Source organism: Filobasidium floriforme (genome assembly GCF_021052385.1).
Source record: "Filobasidium floriforme strain CBS 6241 chromosome Unknown HD553scaffold_14, whole genome shotgun sequence".
Classification (NCBI taxonomy): Eukaryota; Fungi; Basidiomycota; class Tremellomycetes; order Filobasidiales; family Filobasidiaceae; genus Filobasidium; species Filobasidium floriforme.
In genome coordinates this window covers 533012-549788 of record NW_025763635.1, presented here as the reverse complement: position 1 = coordinate 549788, position 16777 = coordinate 533012, and the positions used below count along the sequence as shown (strand labels likewise).

The 16777-nt window shown below is 53.0% G+C and overlaps 7 protein-coding genes across 7 annotated transcripts; 3 read left to right on the top strand and 4 right to left on the bottom strand.

Annotated features, from left to right (window-relative positions):
- The first annotated feature begins 44 nt into the window (after positions 1-44).
- HD553DRAFT_56625 (uncharacterized protein) lies at positions 45-1920 on the top strand. The gene is made up of 3 exons (XM_046184324.1): positions 45-234; positions 362-1074; positions 1145-1920. Exons 2-3 carry the CDS (start codon positions 400-402, stop codon positions 1628-1630), a joined length of 1161 nt encoding a protein of 386 aa, XP_046035764.1. The 5' UTR covers positions 45-234; positions 362-399; the 3' UTR covers positions 1631-1920.
- HD553DRAFT_56678 (HSF-type DNA-binding-domain-containing protein) lies at positions 1673-3650 on the bottom strand. The gene is made up of 6 exons (XM_046184325.1): positions 3207-3650; positions 3054-3135; positions 2908-2985; positions 2366-2849; positions 1973-2083; positions 1673-1914 (listed from the first exon to the last, which is right to left on the bottom strand). The coding sequence occupies exons 1-6, from the start codon at positions 3296-3298 to the stop codon at positions 1715-1717; spliced, it is 1047 nt and encodes a 348-aa protein (XP_046035763.1). The 5' UTR covers positions 3299-3650; the 3' UTR covers positions 1673-1714.
- On the bottom strand, positions 3651-5049 carry HD553DRAFT_56607 (ribosomal protein L7/L12 C-terminal domain-containing protein). The gene is made up of 6 exons (XM_046184323.1): positions 4963-5049; positions 4846-4886; positions 4608-4776; positions 4443-4535; positions 4253-4369; positions 3651-4120 (listed from the first exon to the last, which is right to left on the bottom strand). Exons 1-6 carry the CDS (start codon positions 4969-4971, stop codon positions 4004-4006), a joined length of 546 nt encoding a protein of 181 aa, XP_046035762.1. The 5' UTR covers positions 4972-5049; the 3' UTR covers positions 3651-4003.
- Positions 5050-5096: 47 nt separating this feature from the next.
- On the bottom strand, positions 5097-7891 carry HD553DRAFT_313412 (uncharacterized protein). The gene is made up of 6 exons (XM_046180229.1): positions 6713-7891; positions 6599-6650; positions 6057-6533; positions 5752-5997; positions 5545-5611; positions 5097-5476 (listed from the first exon to the last, which is right to left on the bottom strand). The coding sequence occupies exons 1-6, from the start codon at positions 7453-7455 to the stop codon at positions 5295-5297; spliced, it is 1767 nt and encodes a 588-aa protein (XP_046035761.1). The 5' UTR covers positions 7456-7891; the 3' UTR covers positions 5097-5294.
- A 206-nt stretch (positions 7892-8097) lies between these two features.
- Positions 8098-9603, bottom strand: HD553DRAFT_313411 (uncharacterized protein). Its single transcript, XM_046180228.1, has 6 exons — positions 9345-9603; positions 9249-9271; positions 9033-9164; positions 8579-8959; positions 8322-8506; positions 8098-8250 (listed from the first exon to the last, which is right to left on the bottom strand). The coding sequence occupies exons 1-6, from the start codon at positions 9382-9384 to the stop codon at positions 8241-8243; spliced, it is 771 nt and encodes a 256-aa protein (XP_046035760.1). The 5' UTR covers positions 9385-9603; the 3' UTR covers positions 8098-8240.
- A 200-nt stretch (positions 9604-9803) lies between these two features.
- Positions 9804-10574, top strand: HD553DRAFT_56488 (uncharacterized protein). The gene has a single exon (XM_046184322.1). It carries the CDS (start codon positions 9859-9861, stop codon positions 10561-10563), a length of 705 nt encoding a protein of 234 aa, XP_046035759.1. The 5' UTR covers positions 9804-9858; the 3' UTR covers positions 10564-10574.
- Positions 10575-13341: 2767 nt separating this feature from the next.
- Positions 13342-16437, top strand: HD553DRAFT_313402 (WD40-repeat-containing domain protein). Its single transcript, XM_046180227.1, has 7 exons — positions 13342-14281; positions 14348-14935; positions 15012-15223; positions 15285-15364; positions 15427-15603; positions 15665-15950; positions 16017-16437. The coding sequence occupies exons 1-7, from the start codon at positions 13417-13419 to the stop codon at positions 16134-16136; spliced, it is 2328 nt and encodes a 775-aa protein (XP_046035758.1). The 5' UTR covers positions 13342-13416; the 3' UTR covers positions 16137-16437.
- The last annotated feature ends 340 nt before the right edge of the window (positions 16438-16777 follow it).

Sequence of the window (16777 nt, the reverse complement as noted above, 5' to 3'; positions counted from 1 at the left end):
CAGGCTATTACAGCTCTATCGGATGGACCAAGTACGATCAACTCGTCTAATCCGTCGACAATGAGCGCTCCCAGGTCCCTTCTGAGGCTATTTGAGACGGAGGAGGATGATGGAGCTATGTATGGGTTACCGACCCCACAGGCTTCCAACAAAGCCTTCAGCTTCCCGATTCGGGCCGGTTCCGCTCCTCCCGGTACAACGGCGGCTTTCAACGAAGCCAATAACACCGCAAACGTGAATACTATTCGCTTGCCAAGCATGGAAGATGACGATGACGACGAGGTGTCTCTCAACTTCAATACGGATTTCGCGATGGGGATGGATACGATGAGACCTGGCCAATCTTCTCCTCCGAGGACAGCTACCACCTTCAAGGCGAATGAAAACAGACAGCCTTCAATGTCCATAAAGATACCCGATGTCAACGACGACGACGACAATCATAGTGGATTTTCGTGGAGCTTTCCCAGCACGCCCTCTGGCCACGGATTCGGTACCGCCGCCCAAGGTTCGAGCGGATATGGATCAAACAACGGTCAGCAATCTGTGGACGACGATGACGACCTCGGAACCGTTAGACATGCCCATGGCTTCAATCAACACCGCAAAGAGTCGTCCCCTGTGCCGTTTTACACTTCCAATACAGCATTCGCCTTTCCGAAAAGCCAAACATCCTCACCTATGGGGCGCACGCTGCCACTGGCGAGTCCTTCTGGCGCAGATTTGCCTCCCATGTCCAGTCCCTCGGCTTCACCACCCCGGATTGCCGATAGGACGGCCTCAGCGCTTCAGCTATCGGCCTCTTCTCAAGCGGAGCGCGATCCACCCTCGCGTCCAGGAATGTTACGGCTGGCGTCAGTCGCTGTGATGGAGCGAAGAGGCACGGATGACCAGTCAATATCGTCACATCGCAGCAGGCTATCTTCGGGAAGCGATTCTACCAAGTTTCGGCTTGGATCCTTCTTGTCGAGACCAGGCAGCACGAATAGGGCCGATGCGGATCGAAGTCATCCCACAGTAGTCGATGCTTCGCCCCCAAGATCTCCAGGCATGGATCATGGAGAGGGATTGAGGGTGAGTCATGCAGGTCGCAAAGAGTCCACCGCGGCTGGTAGCAGCGTGCTGACCTGAAACTATCGATCAGCCTCCCCCCGCTATCATCGATACAGGTGATATCACATATGGAGGTCCAGGAGGAAGCATGCCCAACATGCGACAATTTGCATCGGTACCTTCACCACTAGCAGCGCAACCGGTTTTGGCAACATCCGCCGGCGGCGCGTCCCGCCCTATCGTCCTCGATCCCACATCGACGATGAAGCTTGTACCTAACGAATCCTCAAGCACAGACCATGCCTTCGTTCTCCCTGCCGCGGTCATGGATTCCCCGGACATTCAGCAACCGCCGATGGGACCCTCTCCCAGACCAATTGATATAACCCGACTAGCGCATTGCGACAGTCTTTTTGACGAGCTACAACAAACCGCTTCGGACCTCGGTGCTTGGCTGAACATCATTCAAGATGGCCTCGATGATGTGTTGAGCGCGGATAAAATCACTGACAACGAGCTTCAAGAACCTGGCGCAAACTCTTACGTATTGATGGAGTCGCCTCGAGCAGTCCCTTAGATGTTTGAGACTAGACACGATATAACGATAACGACAACATGACGAAACTTGTACAATAGCAAAACGGAGCACGACGCGCACGATCTATAACTCGACGTCTTGGTAAACTTGCCGGTCCGAATAGAGGTAACTGGGTCTGAGCGTTGCGATCCGTTGTCCGAGAGGATTGACGAGATCCTGAGCCGAGTAGTACGGCTGTTGATGCAGCATGGCCGAACACGAGTCTGATGTTGCATGTGGGACTTTGACAGCGTACGGGAGATGGTGCGGAATGTTGGCCGAAGCTATGTCATTGAGGCGGTCAGCGGGTATACGCTGGTGAATCCTGAAAGTCTCACTTACTTTCCGGGTCCCACTGCTCAAACACTGAGGGGCTCGGTAGAGGTTTCGGCCCAGGCGATGGAACCTGCAATGGCCTGATCTCCGGGGCAATAATGTAGTGAAGCGGCATAGCTGTATTGTTCCATTGACGTAGATTGACCTCCTGATCAGCAGAAGTGCGATTGACTTGGGTTCGTCCGAAGCTTGCAGATGCATCGCTTGAAGAGCTATCCAGCATTTGCTGTCGCTCTCTGGTCGTCCCGGTGTCCCACATCGCCTTCCTCCACGGATTCATCTTGGGAGTGGTTGGCGTTGAGGCATTGGCGATCCGGGAGCGAGCCATGGCTTGCACGATCTGCTGCGGACTCGGGACGAAAGATCCCTCGCTGGAAGACCCCATCGGCGTTTGCGTACCGGATACAGCGCCTATCGCTGAGACTTGACCCCGCTCATCCGTTTGATCTGGTAAATTTGCCCATTGAGCGCTTTCGGATAGAAAGCACGGTCTCGTAGCTCCGTCGTCGGTCTGAGGATGCATTGCTTGCGCATTCCCTCGCATCTCACGTTTGCCAGACCAGAAAGATTCATGCTGGAAAGCTGGACTGGTGCGCGGCAGTTCCAAGTCGAGAGCAGGCAGGAAAGCCGATGGGCGCCCCGATTGGAATGGCTGTCGCCTTCGCCATTGAGTCTCAACCGGCCTTTGCGACGGGGACCGCTCGTTGGTTTGTCGGCGATTGCGAAACAGGCGCGGAGGTGCTCGTCGCTTGACGGCCATGAGCTCTTCCATTGTCGAGTCCCTATGCAGAGTTGGATGAGCCCAGACGGATGCGTTTGTCAACATGTTGCCTCGCGCGTCTTCGAAGTGGCGACCGGGATAGACTCTGGCAAACCCATAAATCTGTGTTCGACCGGAGGTCAGCGGCAAACCAGCCTAGAAATGGCGTGGGCAAACTTACATTCAGCTGTCGACAGAACGAGGTAAATTTGCAATGCTTGTAGTGGACTGGGAGCACACTGGTTTCCAAAAGTTTTGGCTGTTCAGAGAAAATTGAGTTGTGGCGTTTGTACTAGTCATTTCCTCTGCAGTGCATAGCGCGCTCACATCTGCTACGACGAGCTGATTCCCATCGGAAGACCAGTACATGGCTTGCTTGGCGTTGTGATCATCGTGTAAGGCAGCGTAACTGCGGAAACGGGATTCGCCACCTATCAGCGAAATGTCTACTGCAACCTTCAGTGGCATCAGGTCACTTACAGTTTAGCCAGAAAGTTTGCAGGTCGCTGGGTGTTGGTTTCATGTGAAGGGGAATCAGAAGAGAGGCGAGGGGTGAAAGGGGAATGCGACATGTTGCGATCAAAGGGATCTTCCCAATAGGGGTCTGTGGGGTGACAAGTAGTTGGTGCGCTCGAACCACGTCAAGCACCGGTTGCGAATAAGAGGGGGTTGCGAAAGCTGGTGGGTACGCTTATACTCTCGCGGGTGATGCACAAGGATTGATCTTGAAGATTGTCGGGTTTGTTGGAGAGCAATGTCCATATTCAGCAGACGACAATGTATCGTTGCAAAGAGTGGAAGGCGGGATGTTGGGCTGACGACGAGATCATGTGAGGGGAAAGGTCTGGGTTTGTGTGATAGAAACCCAATCGGAGGCGCTCGCGGTGGCAGAAGAAAGGTTACCTAGACGCTTATATCTTCTCCCTCCGAGAGACATGTAGCTGATCACGCCCGATTGAGGAACAAAGGAAGATCATCTCCCCAAGCGAATCGGCGATCTGCACGCCATGCGTCCACGTTACCATAGGGAGGTTCGGACGGAACTCGGCCGACAAGCCTAACCCCTTCTCAGTCTGTCGTGCGGATCTGCAGGAGCCTCCTTCTCATCGTGACAGCAGGAGATCAGCGGAAGTCGATTCTGACATCACAGACCACCGTCTAAGCCGAGGTAAGGCAGTTTTTGATTGGTCGAACGTTCCTTCCTTTGTCAAGACGAAATGGTTCTCGATGGTGTCGTGATATTGTGCTATGTCATGTCATGATTGCGAGGGGTCCTCTTACTCGAGCGATACAGTGGCACCGAGGGCCTCCAAGGTCTTTTTCAGCTTCTCAGCCTCCTCCTTTGGTAGGTTGTCCTTGAGAGTCTTGGGTACGGACTCCACAAACTTCTTTGCCTGTTTGCGGGATGGTAGATTGCATTATCGGCAAGGCGATTCCCGCGGCGAAGTAGGGATATCAGGGGACAGTATTGATGTTGACAACGGTCAGCGGAGGAGCAAATGAGCCGAGATAACGATTCGACTAACCTCCACCAGGTTCATATTGGGCATGATCGCTTTAACTTCCTTGATAATCTTGGCCTTGGCGGCAGGGTCAATCTTCTCCAGCTTGACGGTGAAGATGGTCTTCTCCTTGGGCTTTTCCTGTAGTTGATACAAGCGGACCCGGTGAGCAATCGGAACCCGTAAACATACCGGATCGACTTGACAGACTGACCTCAGCTGGTGCCTCGGCAGCAGCGGGAGCAGCAGCACCTCCTACAGGTGCAGAAGCGGCGGGCATGGCCACCTCGGTAATGTTTAACCGTGTCTGAGACAGCAAATGGAAAGGTTCAGCTCGACCGTTCGTGCTCGCCTTCGATAACAGCTCATATCGACCCACCTTCAAAGCGCTGACCAGTTCCGATACCTCCAGAAGCGTCAGTCCCGAAATCTGATCCACAATCGGAGCGATTTTTGGCGACAAGGGTGTCGACGATTCGGCTTCAGCACATCGCGCGAAGGAGGTCGAGAATGCTGCAACAGGTCGACAGGCTTGCAGACGAGCGGGTCTGTGGAGAGTACGAGAGGCTCAGTATTCAGTAAAATATTGATCAGGATACAGTGTATTATGGACTGACCGGACCGCTCGAAGCGTCCTTAGCGTGCTAGTGGCCATTCGCTGCAAGATGACAAGATTCCGTAGGGGTAAGAGCTCCGGGTCGACCCGGCATCGTCCAAGAGATCTCTCCGCTCACGGAAGACATGATTCAGTTGACGGCGAGTGTCTAATCAAGGTGCTAGATCTTTTCGAGAGCTGAGCGCATGTCCAATGTCCTACGACATCAAACCGCACATGTTGCACTCGATCGAATCGACTTCTCGCTCTGAACCTCGCTTGACCCGGGCAAAGTCGTCGTCGCAAGCGCAAAATTCGCGCTTCTACGCGACCATTTCTCGTCATCGAACGATTTCATGATACAATTTCATCTCATCTATATGGGTTCGTGATAGTGTTCTAGCGTTCATAGCTATTGTCGTCGAGTCGTGTATCGTGTATAGGTGCACTGCCCATGCCCCCTCGCCTGCATTACCAAAGGTTCGACTTGTCGTCTAGGGATACCTCTTCGGTCTCTACCCGACCTTCGGCTTCTTGCTCCTCTTTCAGCCTCTCCGCCTCCTTCTCCTCGTCCTCCTTGATCTTTTTCAGCCTCTCCTGTTCCTGTATCTGAGGATCGGCGTCTCTCCATCGTCCAAAGAAGCCATGATAGCCTAAATCATAACACGTAATTGGTCGTCAGGAGTGTACACAGAGGATGTTTCAGGATGGATTGACTCACTCGCCGCCCATTTGCGTTGAGCTTCGCCGGTAAACGGCGAAACGCTGCTATAAGAGCCAGCAGGAAGCTGTTTGACACGTGCAGTTAGTGGTCGAACCAGACTTGTCTGTCAGCTCAGTCGATGCGAACGCACAATCCTGTTACATACGTAACAAAGTATCGTCAACAGCTGTCTCACTAGCGTTCAACTCATCGCAGCGCTACTCACAATACATCTCCAATACGGATAGGATCTTTGACGTGAAGCAATTCTCTGGGCTGGAAGCCGTATCTCGTCAAAAGGTATCGCATGACGCTATCGGTAAAGATTCCAGGTCCGGTCCATTCGAGAGCGCTCTCGGGCAAAAAGACCTCGCCCTTCGCAGCCGCTTCCTTTTCCGCTTCAGCCATCTCTATCGATTTCTGCAAGGATCGACCGATAGCATCCAGGAAGACGGGATGTCCTGGTCGGGCCTGTCAGAAACAATAAGGGTCAGAGACGCCCGGATCGATCCTCGAGATCTGCAACTTGCCATGATGGTCCACTGCACAATCTGATCTGCTCGGCTCAACCCGACCTCCCGCCAATTTGTCCACCCAAACTCGATAGCGTCGCTCTCCACGCTAACGACCAAGCTTGGTGGTCCCAGTTCGGCGCCGTCGTCTACGATCGGAGACATGCCAGGCCCGATATCAACACCGTCGAGATGCGCGGTCGCACTTGCCTCTTTGACTCCGTCCGCTCGTCTCCATAGATTGTTATCTACAGGCGGAGCAGGACTACCGGGTTCTGCTGTCGCCGTATCCAGCAGCTGGGCTGCGTCAATGTCCGATTCTTCGATCAGATCGCCATATTCGTCTTCGTCTTGCGGGTCCTGAGTCATGACATCCTCTTCCGCCGGTATATGATGAGCCGAGTTGGACAGCGACAATATCCGAGATAGGTGGGAGAGCAAGGGATCGGTTGCGTTCGTGTAGGGGTATCCCCACTGATCGGGATCGATTATGGGCTGACGAGAAGCAAGGGTCAGCTGCGGAACTGGTCGCGTAACTAACATTGTGAGAATCGCCTTACTGCTGTATCACTGTCCGAGTATATCCCACCTTCAACCAGGAGAATGAAGTATCTGAGATTAAAGCATTCGTCAATACCTGCTGCGTATATGTCAACTGATGTCCGGCGACTTACCTCAGGATATCCGTCTTCAATACCATCCTTGGCAACTCGGACCATACTCGCTCCGCTACCGTACCTCCAAACATATCGCTCATCCACTTTTCCATATCCGCATCCTCAAATACCCTAATCTCCCAGTCGGGCAAGAGTTCTTTCCATCGCGCGAATTGCCAAGGGACGAGGTCTCGGTGAGCATCCGTCGTGGTGATCGTCCTGGGTCGAGGTGCCAGCGGAGCGATAGGAGGGGATAATGAGAGACGGGACTTGACGAGCGGGAGGAAGGATGGTGTGCGGATGTAAGGGATGGCCAGGTACTTTTCGTACGTCTCCATGAGCTCCGCCTTGTATTCTTCCAAGTCGATCGGGCCATATAGCTTGATGCCTAAGAAGTCCTCGTCGGCCTTGGCGTCAAACCCTTGCTGTTTCTGTTTGATATGTGAGCGCATGTACGCCTTGATCCCCTCAGCTGGTACGCTGTCCTGCAACAACCCTTGCTCGTGCGTCTTGCGTAGAGCTTCATCTTGATCGTGGTAGCCCCCGGTTGACGCGTGATTGTCCACACCCTGAGGTAGACAGAACGGAATGTTCGAGGACGACTCGTAGGTGGGGAGTACCCGCGTAGGAGGGATATATCCCACCGCTGTCTGACCTGGCGAGCTATTTCGCAAGAATGATATGACAGTCAAGATAGGTATGATGACGACCAGCGCCAGGAGTGACCTCGGTCGAGCGAGTTGGTGCAGCAGGTTGGTCATTGCAGGCGATGTTTTGAGGGGAACTTGAAGCGAGTTGCGTTCAGCGTTGGACTCCGAGTCCGAGTCTCGACAACCGATGACTCTTGGTGTCAAAAGAGCCTAGCACAATTGAGCTAAGTGCAAGGAGGTTGTTGACCTTCGAGCTGGATGTTGCTCGAGGAGATAACGGTGTTGGGTTATGGAGTTCCGTCTATTTTTGTTTTGACTCCGGAATCGACCTCGAGGTTTTGTTTATAATTCCTGCTCGAGACGCAAGTCGATCGGTCGACGTTTGAGAATTAGGCTAACTAGGATAGGGTATCCGATGCCTGCTGAACCGGTCTGCTGATGCGTTTGATGACTTTGTGTGATTATGAAGGCAACAGGCTGAAGGAAGCAGGACGGAGGTTGAACGAGGACTGCTGCGAATGAAAAGAGGGTAGTGGGTGGTCCATCTGCAGCCTCGGGCATCGCTCTCGCTCGCTTTTAGCTCGGGAGACGACGCGCTCCTCACGTCATCCAGGGGCCAGGGGGGAGTGTTTCACGAGTTTCACTCTGCACAGCCTGCAGCCTGGCCTCCCTTTAGACTCGGCTATGGCGGTATGCCGCAGCGCGATCGATCAACCAAGGGTTGAGACGCTGCCTACACGTGCTCGTCTCGGATCCTATCTTTGGATCTGGTCGTTTCATGTATCATCGTATCGTGGCTTCTTGTACAACCGGGGCATGCCCCTTCTTTTTCTGCTACAGAATCGCGGGAATTCTCGCTCGCAGCAGAGCAATCCTCGTAGCACCTAAACTTCAGTCTAGCCGGTCCTACAATATTGGAGCAAACCACCTTAGCCTTTCTCTTTCTATACCGGGTTGAAGCTAAGCCTACCACTCACTTTGCCTTCTTCTTGGCGGGACCATCGTCTTCCTCGTCCTCATCCTCGTCCTCCTCTTCATCATCATCGTCCTCGTCCTCGTCGTCACCCTCTTCCTCGTCGTCATCGTCGCCAGGAGCGAAATCGTCGTCCTCCTCCGAATTGTATTCAGGATCCTCCTGTACCTCTTCAGCAGAAATTGCTCGCTATGATCGAGGTGTATCGCGGGTTGAGCAGGGCAATCTATTGGACGCCCTCGAATCACGCCTGTGACCCACCTCCTTCCTTTTCCGTTTGCCAGCGACAATACCTCCCTCCTCGCCCGATTCTTGATCCGCCTTGGCGGCCTCTTCCCTCCGCTCATCCTCCTGAACCTCTTCCTTGCTCGCCTTTCCCTTTCCCTTGCCCTTGCTCGGGGCAGCTTCCTTCTCCTCGTCATCGTCCTCCTTCTCAGCCTTCTTCCCGCTCGAACCCGACTTGCCGTCCTTTTTCAGACTATCGTGTCCCCAGTTCTTCAGACTCTTGTAGCTTTTGGTCTCTTGCAACTCTTCGGCGCTCTTCTCATCCTTCATGTGAGCTTCTTGCGCCAAGTGACGGGCGCAGTAGGAGACGACCTTGTGCATGTGGGCGATCTGGTCTTCAGTGTACTTGGACGAGTCCTACGAGGTAAAGAAGAAGCGGTCGCTGGGTTTAGCAAACAGGTCTCAGACTTTGTCAATGTGTAATTCCCACCTTGTCAGGGTTAGCCTTGAGAATCTCGACAATCTTCCTTCCGCTGTCGTGCCCAATGGTCTCCCCGCTGCCGTCCTCCTTGTTCCATCCGGACGAGGTGGAAGGGTCCGACTTGAGCCATTCTTCCAGCTCCTATTAGCATTTCACGTTCAGAGTTAAAAGGTGATCAAAGATGAGTGAACAGCGTGGGAGAAACATAATGAAGAAAGGTCTCACATCGGCGGTCATGTTGACATACTCTATAAAATGCACATCGTAGTCAGCCGAATTTGAATGGCGCAACTCTCCATCGGTGTGAACAACATGACATACCATTGAACTGCTCGATAACTTCGCTGTCAGATTTCGTCATCTTGGAAAAGTGGTTCTGTGTAGATTATCGAACGTCCTGTGTTCGGAAGCACGGTCGAGGGTAAAGGTAGAGAGACGACAAGTAGCTATATGAGCTTAGATTTGCTGATTTTTCGTCGGCAAGATTGCCAGACTGTCAAACGCACTTTCAAGGTTTAGACTGTTGCGTGGTCTTGCTTGATTGACGGCTCGGGATAGTTGCGTCACAACTGCATCGCTTGATGTCATTCTCGATATGCTCGAGGTGCTCGATCGGGAAGGCAAGGGGGGAATGACCTTACGTCACCTCAGGGCTCCGGGAGAGGGCAGGGGCGACGTGCATACAGAGGGGGAGAGTGGGAGAAGGGGGGCGACGTTTAAATAAGCGAAAGGGTCAGGACGACCAGGTTTGGTTTGGCGAAAGATATCAAGTTCACATCACGATGACTGTCGAGATCATATTCTACACTCCCACACACACATATTCCTCACAACAATGAGCTCGATCAACATGTTCGCACGGCGTCAAATCTCCACATCATCTCGCGTAGCATCCTCTTCCCGTCCACTCCTGCCCTCGGGTCGACTATCGGCAGATCAACTCCGTCAACTCGTCGATCTCCATCACTCGGCAGCGACGTTCATCACCCCTTCATCCCTCTCGCATATCGTCGAATCAGTCTTTGATCAGACTTACACCCGAACGGCCTCGGACGAATCGCTACGAGATGCCGCAGCTCGTCAGCTCGAACGAGGAGGTATCCCCGGTCAAAAGGCCGACACCCTCGTCGAACTCTCCGTCAGCCGGACGGGCCAGAGCTTGAAGGGTATCCGAAACATTTACGACGAACGGCTGCTAGGTTACGCTTCCCCATCCGTACCCAGCCGAGCCCCTACCGCCGTTACTCTGTACCGACGAACGAACGGCTCGAACTCGCTCTCCTGGTCTGATGAAAAGGTCGGCGAGACCATCAACCCGGCCGGCGTGCATCAGTCGGGCAAGAACGCCAGTGGACCGTTGGGGTACGAAGGGAGCGCATATGCGGACAACTTGGTCGCCCTCAGGGAGAGCAGGAGAGACGACGCTCTGTTCGGGACCGTAGGCAAGAGCCGACCGGGTCTCGAGGCCGTGTTGGACCATATGCGATCGGGTGATGCCGGAAGTCCGATAGAGGCCGTCGAGGGGTCGAAGCAGGAGTAGAAGAGGGATTTGATGGAGCAGATTAGATGCACAGCTGGACGGAGGAGTGGGCCGCAGGGGCTGGATTACGGAGGTCCCAGTCGAATAGCTGAACGGGGAACAAGCGGAACTTGTGACCCTCGGAAACATCTCGGCCGTCCTTGGCCCTGTCGATCTCGGCAACTACGGTCTCGGAATCCCTTATTTGAAACGATCGCCTACCTATCACCACCACCACCATATAGTCATCACGGCTCAGCACGACGGGAAGCTGGACGGGCACGGGGACGACAAGATCATCGCCTGTACAGACGAGACGGACAGACGTTGTAACGACCCTCTTTTAACGATCGATCATTTCGGCTACGGGGTTTCTGCGCGCGCGAAGTGCGCAAGTAGACATTCAAACCGTTTCCCATCCGACTCCCGCTATCTTGTCCAGTTCTCAGGACTATCGTTCAGGAGATCAGAACATCAAGGTGAGTCCTAAAAGCTATCTAAGCTGTCCCAAGGTGTCTTAAGTCGCTTCCTTCAAGGATCTATTCTTGCCTAGAGAGCATGGATATTCAGCGATGCAGATGAGGCCACTACGACAAGAGTCTCGATTGACGACCTCGAGCTTCGGCCCGAGCGTCTCTCGCAGATCCCGTGTGCGCATGATACTCCTCACTTGGCCTCATTCTGCCGTCTTCCATGTCTTTCGCGTGCAGGCTGGTCTGCGAACAGTCTCATTCTCAGATACGATGGTGCATAGGTGAAAGAAATCTGGAAAAGACCGGTTGAGAAAGCGTGCGATCGATAGTATGACAAGCGCGTTACTAGCGGTTTGAACACGATCACGAAGCCCATCCTTGTTTCTGATAGGTAAACAAACGTATTCCCTCAACGGTCCTTAACGTATTGGCATACAAAGCTTATCATCGTAACTTTGTAAACCTGTCTGTCAATCCTCGAAGTAATTGCCCCACCGAAGTTGCCGAGCTCTATGTTCGATTGACAGGAACATGCACTGTCAGGAAAAGCTTGTGAAAATGAGCTCAAGTAGGAAGGTGGTCCACCTTGTTTGCAAGTTTAGCGAAAGTAACTCTTGCCGGGAGTCTGTACAGCCCGATCAAGAGCCTGTTAGAGCCGCGCCAGTGTTTAATACGATCTCTTTGGACTACCGGATATTTCACCGGGCCTCACCATGCGCCGAGTTGGAAGAAGTGCGCCACGATGAGTGAGCCTAGGTTGAATAGTAGGTTGCCTCGCTGTGACACAGTTCCGACGTTGACAACCTGCAGATATTAGGAGCCGTTATGGTAGCCCTTCCATCTATGGAATTGTTCATCAAAGCTCGCATATCGGACCGCAGGACTCGCCGAATCTCACCCCGTCAGACTGAGTTGAACCGAGAAGCCCAGCATCGTCTCGTTCTCTACCACTCGTTGAATCCAGACGTGCTTGATCTTCAGCGGGGAGTGGTAAGCGGGGGTTCGGAAAAGCGTAGCAGGACGGGCCCCAGAATAGAAAGCAGTGTTCAGGATTGTACAAAACTGGGTCACCATTCGCCATGTAAGTAATACATCGCTGAATCGGTGGGGCGAGGGACTAACCTGGATCGCCGTTGATAATCCTTTGGTTATATCAGCGCCGCTGTCATGACCATATGAATCTCGATAGGCGAGAAGGAGGTAGTAGAAATCTCGTTGCAAGTAGTGAACACACCAGCTGACTCGATCGTTTGTTGGTTAATTGGTTAAGAGCTCACGTGGGAACCCAACCGTATACCTGAAACATTAATCATGGATTCTCTGACCAAATATAGTCTCTTAATCAGTCTTACTTATCAACGTTTGTTGTCCATCATCTGATCGTTTGTGCCCGAGCAATGTTGAGATTGCATTCTGGGAGGCTCACAAGTTGTCTGCGGGCAGTGAACACCAGAGGTTTGTATATCAGCATCCTCAACCTGAGAAACCCGTAAAGTTGATAATTCCGCCCTGATGAGATTCCAATTTCGAATCCCCGTATGACTACAATTCCTCGCAGATGCGCATACGACACTGGGCAGATGTACGGTGCGTAATCCTCGCTAGATGTCGTTATATTGCTTTCTGCTCGAGTTAAAATTGAAGACGGTATCATCGCTGTAATCGGGCTCTACGTCACGGCGGGTTACATATGGCTGATTGGTAAAGACGGAAATTGCAATAGCTCGTCCTTCAATCCCTGTCTGAGCATATCGGCCAAGCAATTCGTGGAACGGGTGCTAAGCAACATGAGGTACAAGCGGCTGATAATCAATAAGCATGCACACCTCTTAGGTAGAAATCGAAATCAAGTATTGCACCATCGAGATAATCAATACCACCATTTGTAGCGTAGGCGACGATTGAAGCTAGACTCGATGACGATTCGAATAGGACCTTCAGCTGTCCCGACCACCATATCTGACATCGTTGGAAACGGAATCGACCATGTCCAACAAGCGTTCTGTGGCCGCTTCTGCAGACAAGGTCACAATCACGACATACCGGAGTCTATACTGAAAGGGCGTTAGCATCTGACAGGTCTCAGACATATCGTAGTCGTTAATGAAGGGTCAGTCAAACCGTCCACCAGCACTCGCACTCTGAAACGCGAACTCTGTCCCGTCCCCTCCCCTGTAGTCGACGCGTCATTTTCGATTTCAAGTGATCACTGGACGCGACGCGACGCGTTTTGCGTGGAGCCCACCTAGCCCGACCCCCCTACAAGTGCTTTCTCATCATCATCATCATCTTTCAATCGCCATCGTCTGCAACCATATGCTTCATACACGGTCGTAACAATACCTTGATCTTGCATTCGGACACTCCCATCTTGAATATTCCATCCTCGTGACGACGTCGAATGGTCGCCTTTCCCTCGGCCGCACTTTTCAGTTCACCTCCACCCACCCATCAAAGAGGCGATCACGACTATCCCTTGTCCAGCAGCCCAGTCTCGGTCAATCTCCTCACCCCTCCTCCATTCTCACCAGAGAATCATATACAAACCTCTCCTTCCTCTTGGCGAGACTCTCACCCGACTTCCGCGATCGCTGGACTTCCCATCTTCGATCTGAGCCTCTCGCCTGAACCGACCATGACTCCAAACTCTACTCCCCCTAGCAAACGGAAGCATCATCAGTCGACCTTGGGATCCGCCTTTCCTGCCCTCTCGTCGAACAATGTTGCTACCCCCACTTTGCAAACGGAAAAAGTTGCCTCGGACGAAAAACGTAGGCGGATCTCGACGGGGTGGGATGAGCTATGTCGAGCGACCGTCAGGGCTAGGCAGGCCGAGGAGCGAAGACGAGCCAGTGAAACAGGAAACTCGCCCCTCGGAAGGGCGAGAGGATTCAGAGGTGATACAGAAGCTGGCTCTCCGAAAGCCAGTCATACCGTCAATGTTCGGGCTGAAGGATCCAGCCTGAGGACCGCCTTTTCTCCTTTCAAGCTGGAATTGCCCGCGGTTGGTAATAAGACTGTAGCAGATACGGCAGAAGCTGAGGCGGAAGACATCGATATGGAAGCGGGAGCGGAAAAGGAAGATGAGCAGGAAGTGTCAACAATAAGCGTAGACGAGGCCGATATCGAGGAGGAAGACGAATCTAGCTATGCCCCGAGCAGGAGAAGACGGCCGATCCTCGGGTCCGGCTTTGGTGACACCCGGATAGGTCATCGAACAATGACGAGCAATCTTAGAGCGGGGAAGAGATATCAGCGAGAGCATTGTGAGTGCTTTAGCGCATATGCAACGAGCGTTCTCGATCTAATCGAATTTCCATCCCGCGAAACAGTCGTCACTCTACCTCTCAGTCACGCTTCTCCTGCGGGATCGCCTTCTTACCTTGAACTTTTCAACTCCCATTCCTTGCTGGACATCTACCGAGCAGAACCCAATCCATACCAAATGGTTCCCTCCACCCGAGAATGGTCGCCAGCCTATACCTGTGCCTTCTCTCATTCGGCCAAGGATGCGTGGACCGCTTCTGAGCACAGCTTTGCGGCGATTGCAACCGAGTGCGGGGGAGTCAGGATCTTTGACACGAACAAGAGCGACGCGAGCATTCCTGAGGGATGGGAAGCCGGACAGAGGATCGGATCTGCGTCCACGTTCAGCACGAACACTGCTTCGGCAAGCGAAAAGAAAAAGCAGACGGGACCTAAGCCGGGGTTGTTTGCACCGCATGCGAATGCGATCTACGACATCAAGTGGTCGGTGGACGATACCATGCTCACAACGGCATGTGCGGACCAATCGACGGGAATCTGGGATACGAGCAGGACGAGCGCGACTTATCAGCAGTCGGCGCAGAATAATGGGTTGATTACCAAATTGCGCGGACACACGGCTAGCGTCAAGACTAGCATATGGTACGACAGGAGTAAGTTCTCTAAGCTTTCCCGGTCAAAGTATTTCAAATGAAATGGGCGCTGACAAGCCCGAAACCTCTATCACAGACACGATCGCGACGGCAGGACGGGACGGCGACATCCATATTTACGATCTTCGTACTACGGGAAGAGAGATCCCGGGGAACGATGATTCCGGCACGGTTTCTGCCGAGTGGAAGAAGCGTGCACGAAATGAGGGGGACCCTAACGATTCCATTTGGCCAGTGTTATCAATCAAAAACGCTCATGGGATAGGTCCGATCAAGAAGGAGCGATGTGTCAGTCTCGCCCGATGTCTACGGTCGCGCAGGGCAACGCTGATTATCGCAATCGAAACAGTCCAACGCGAGGAGTGTGACTTGTCTGGTGCCGCTGGAAGCAAACTCTCACCACATGGCTTCGGGAGGATCTGCTGATGGGTAAGCCTAGTACGCAATGATTGATACGCAGGACGAGCTTTAATGGACCGTAACAACTTCAGCATCATCAAACTTTGGGATCTACGCGTCACACATCGTTCGAGGAAATTCATCTCCGAACCTGCGCAACTGAGCCCTGATCGTACTCTGGAGAACAATGCGAAGCGCAGCCGGGGAATCATCCATATGGTCGCTGCCCCAAAGAACGGCATGATCTACGCGCTCAGCAGCGATTCACGGTGAGTATCTGCAAGGGGAGTAACCCAAATGATTTCGCACTAATCCGACGTTCTTTGATAGCATCACGGCCTATTCTCAACACGACCTTACCGTTCCTCTACCGATCACCTACGCTCACCCCAACCTTACGGCTGCGGGATTCTACCTCCGTCTTGCTCTATCACCATGCGAAAAGTACATCGGTTGCGGAAGCCGGTCGGGATCATTCTACGCCTGGTCGGCGGGACAGAATACGCGAAATCACTTGATGGAAGGCTCTGTGCAGGAAAGCGTCGTTCAAGGGTTGGAAGTCGGAAAGCAATGGCATCGCAGGGAATTGAGCGCGGTGGATTGGGGACACGACCAGGTCAGTACGAACTCGCTCTTGCTGCAAGCGATCGTTGACGTTGATGAACGCAATTATATATACCAGATCATGACCTGCTCCGACGACTGCTCGACCCGAATCTGGCGACCTTCTCGTGCAGCGTATGATGCGATCGTCAAAGATCCTCAGGATGCTAGCTATGATTGGGCCGGCGTCAACATCTGATTGTGGGGGACCGGGATATTGCCATTTACTCAGGCGTCGACTTGTCGATATCATCTTGCTTGTAATCCTGATATAATGGTCGAGTGATATATACCCACCTAGTGCGCAGTAGCATGGAGGTTTCGTTTGATACCGCCGGCGGTCTCTGACACGGCATGTCATTAGCTACCGCACTAGTCCGAACAATATTCCGCAGGATCGGCGACTACGGAAGGACGGCGTTTCTGCGTGTACGTTCGAGAATGCTGATGGCCTGTCGGTAATCGGTGCAATGATATATGAATCTATGAATTCACAGGCATCACACAGCTAGGATGAGATCATAGTTGAATCGTCAACTGCCAAGTGAAACACAAGGGGGTTGTCTGTCGAGGGTGGATCTCGACGTCATAACGAGCCTGAGCGGAAGTAAAATCGGAACCCAAACAAAAAAAAGGTTCCTGCGAGCTATGACGACGCGCTAGAAGATAGTGGGATCCGGTTCATTTGCTCTTGGTGGGTGTCACCCGCTCCTTGCCCCCTGTGCCGTGTGCCTCTCTCGTTTGCTGTGCCACGCCCCTCGGTCTTGCTCGTCGGATCCTTTTGTGTGACGCCTCGGATGCGTGCAAGATCGTCATGAAAAGAAGGGGAAGGGGAACCGG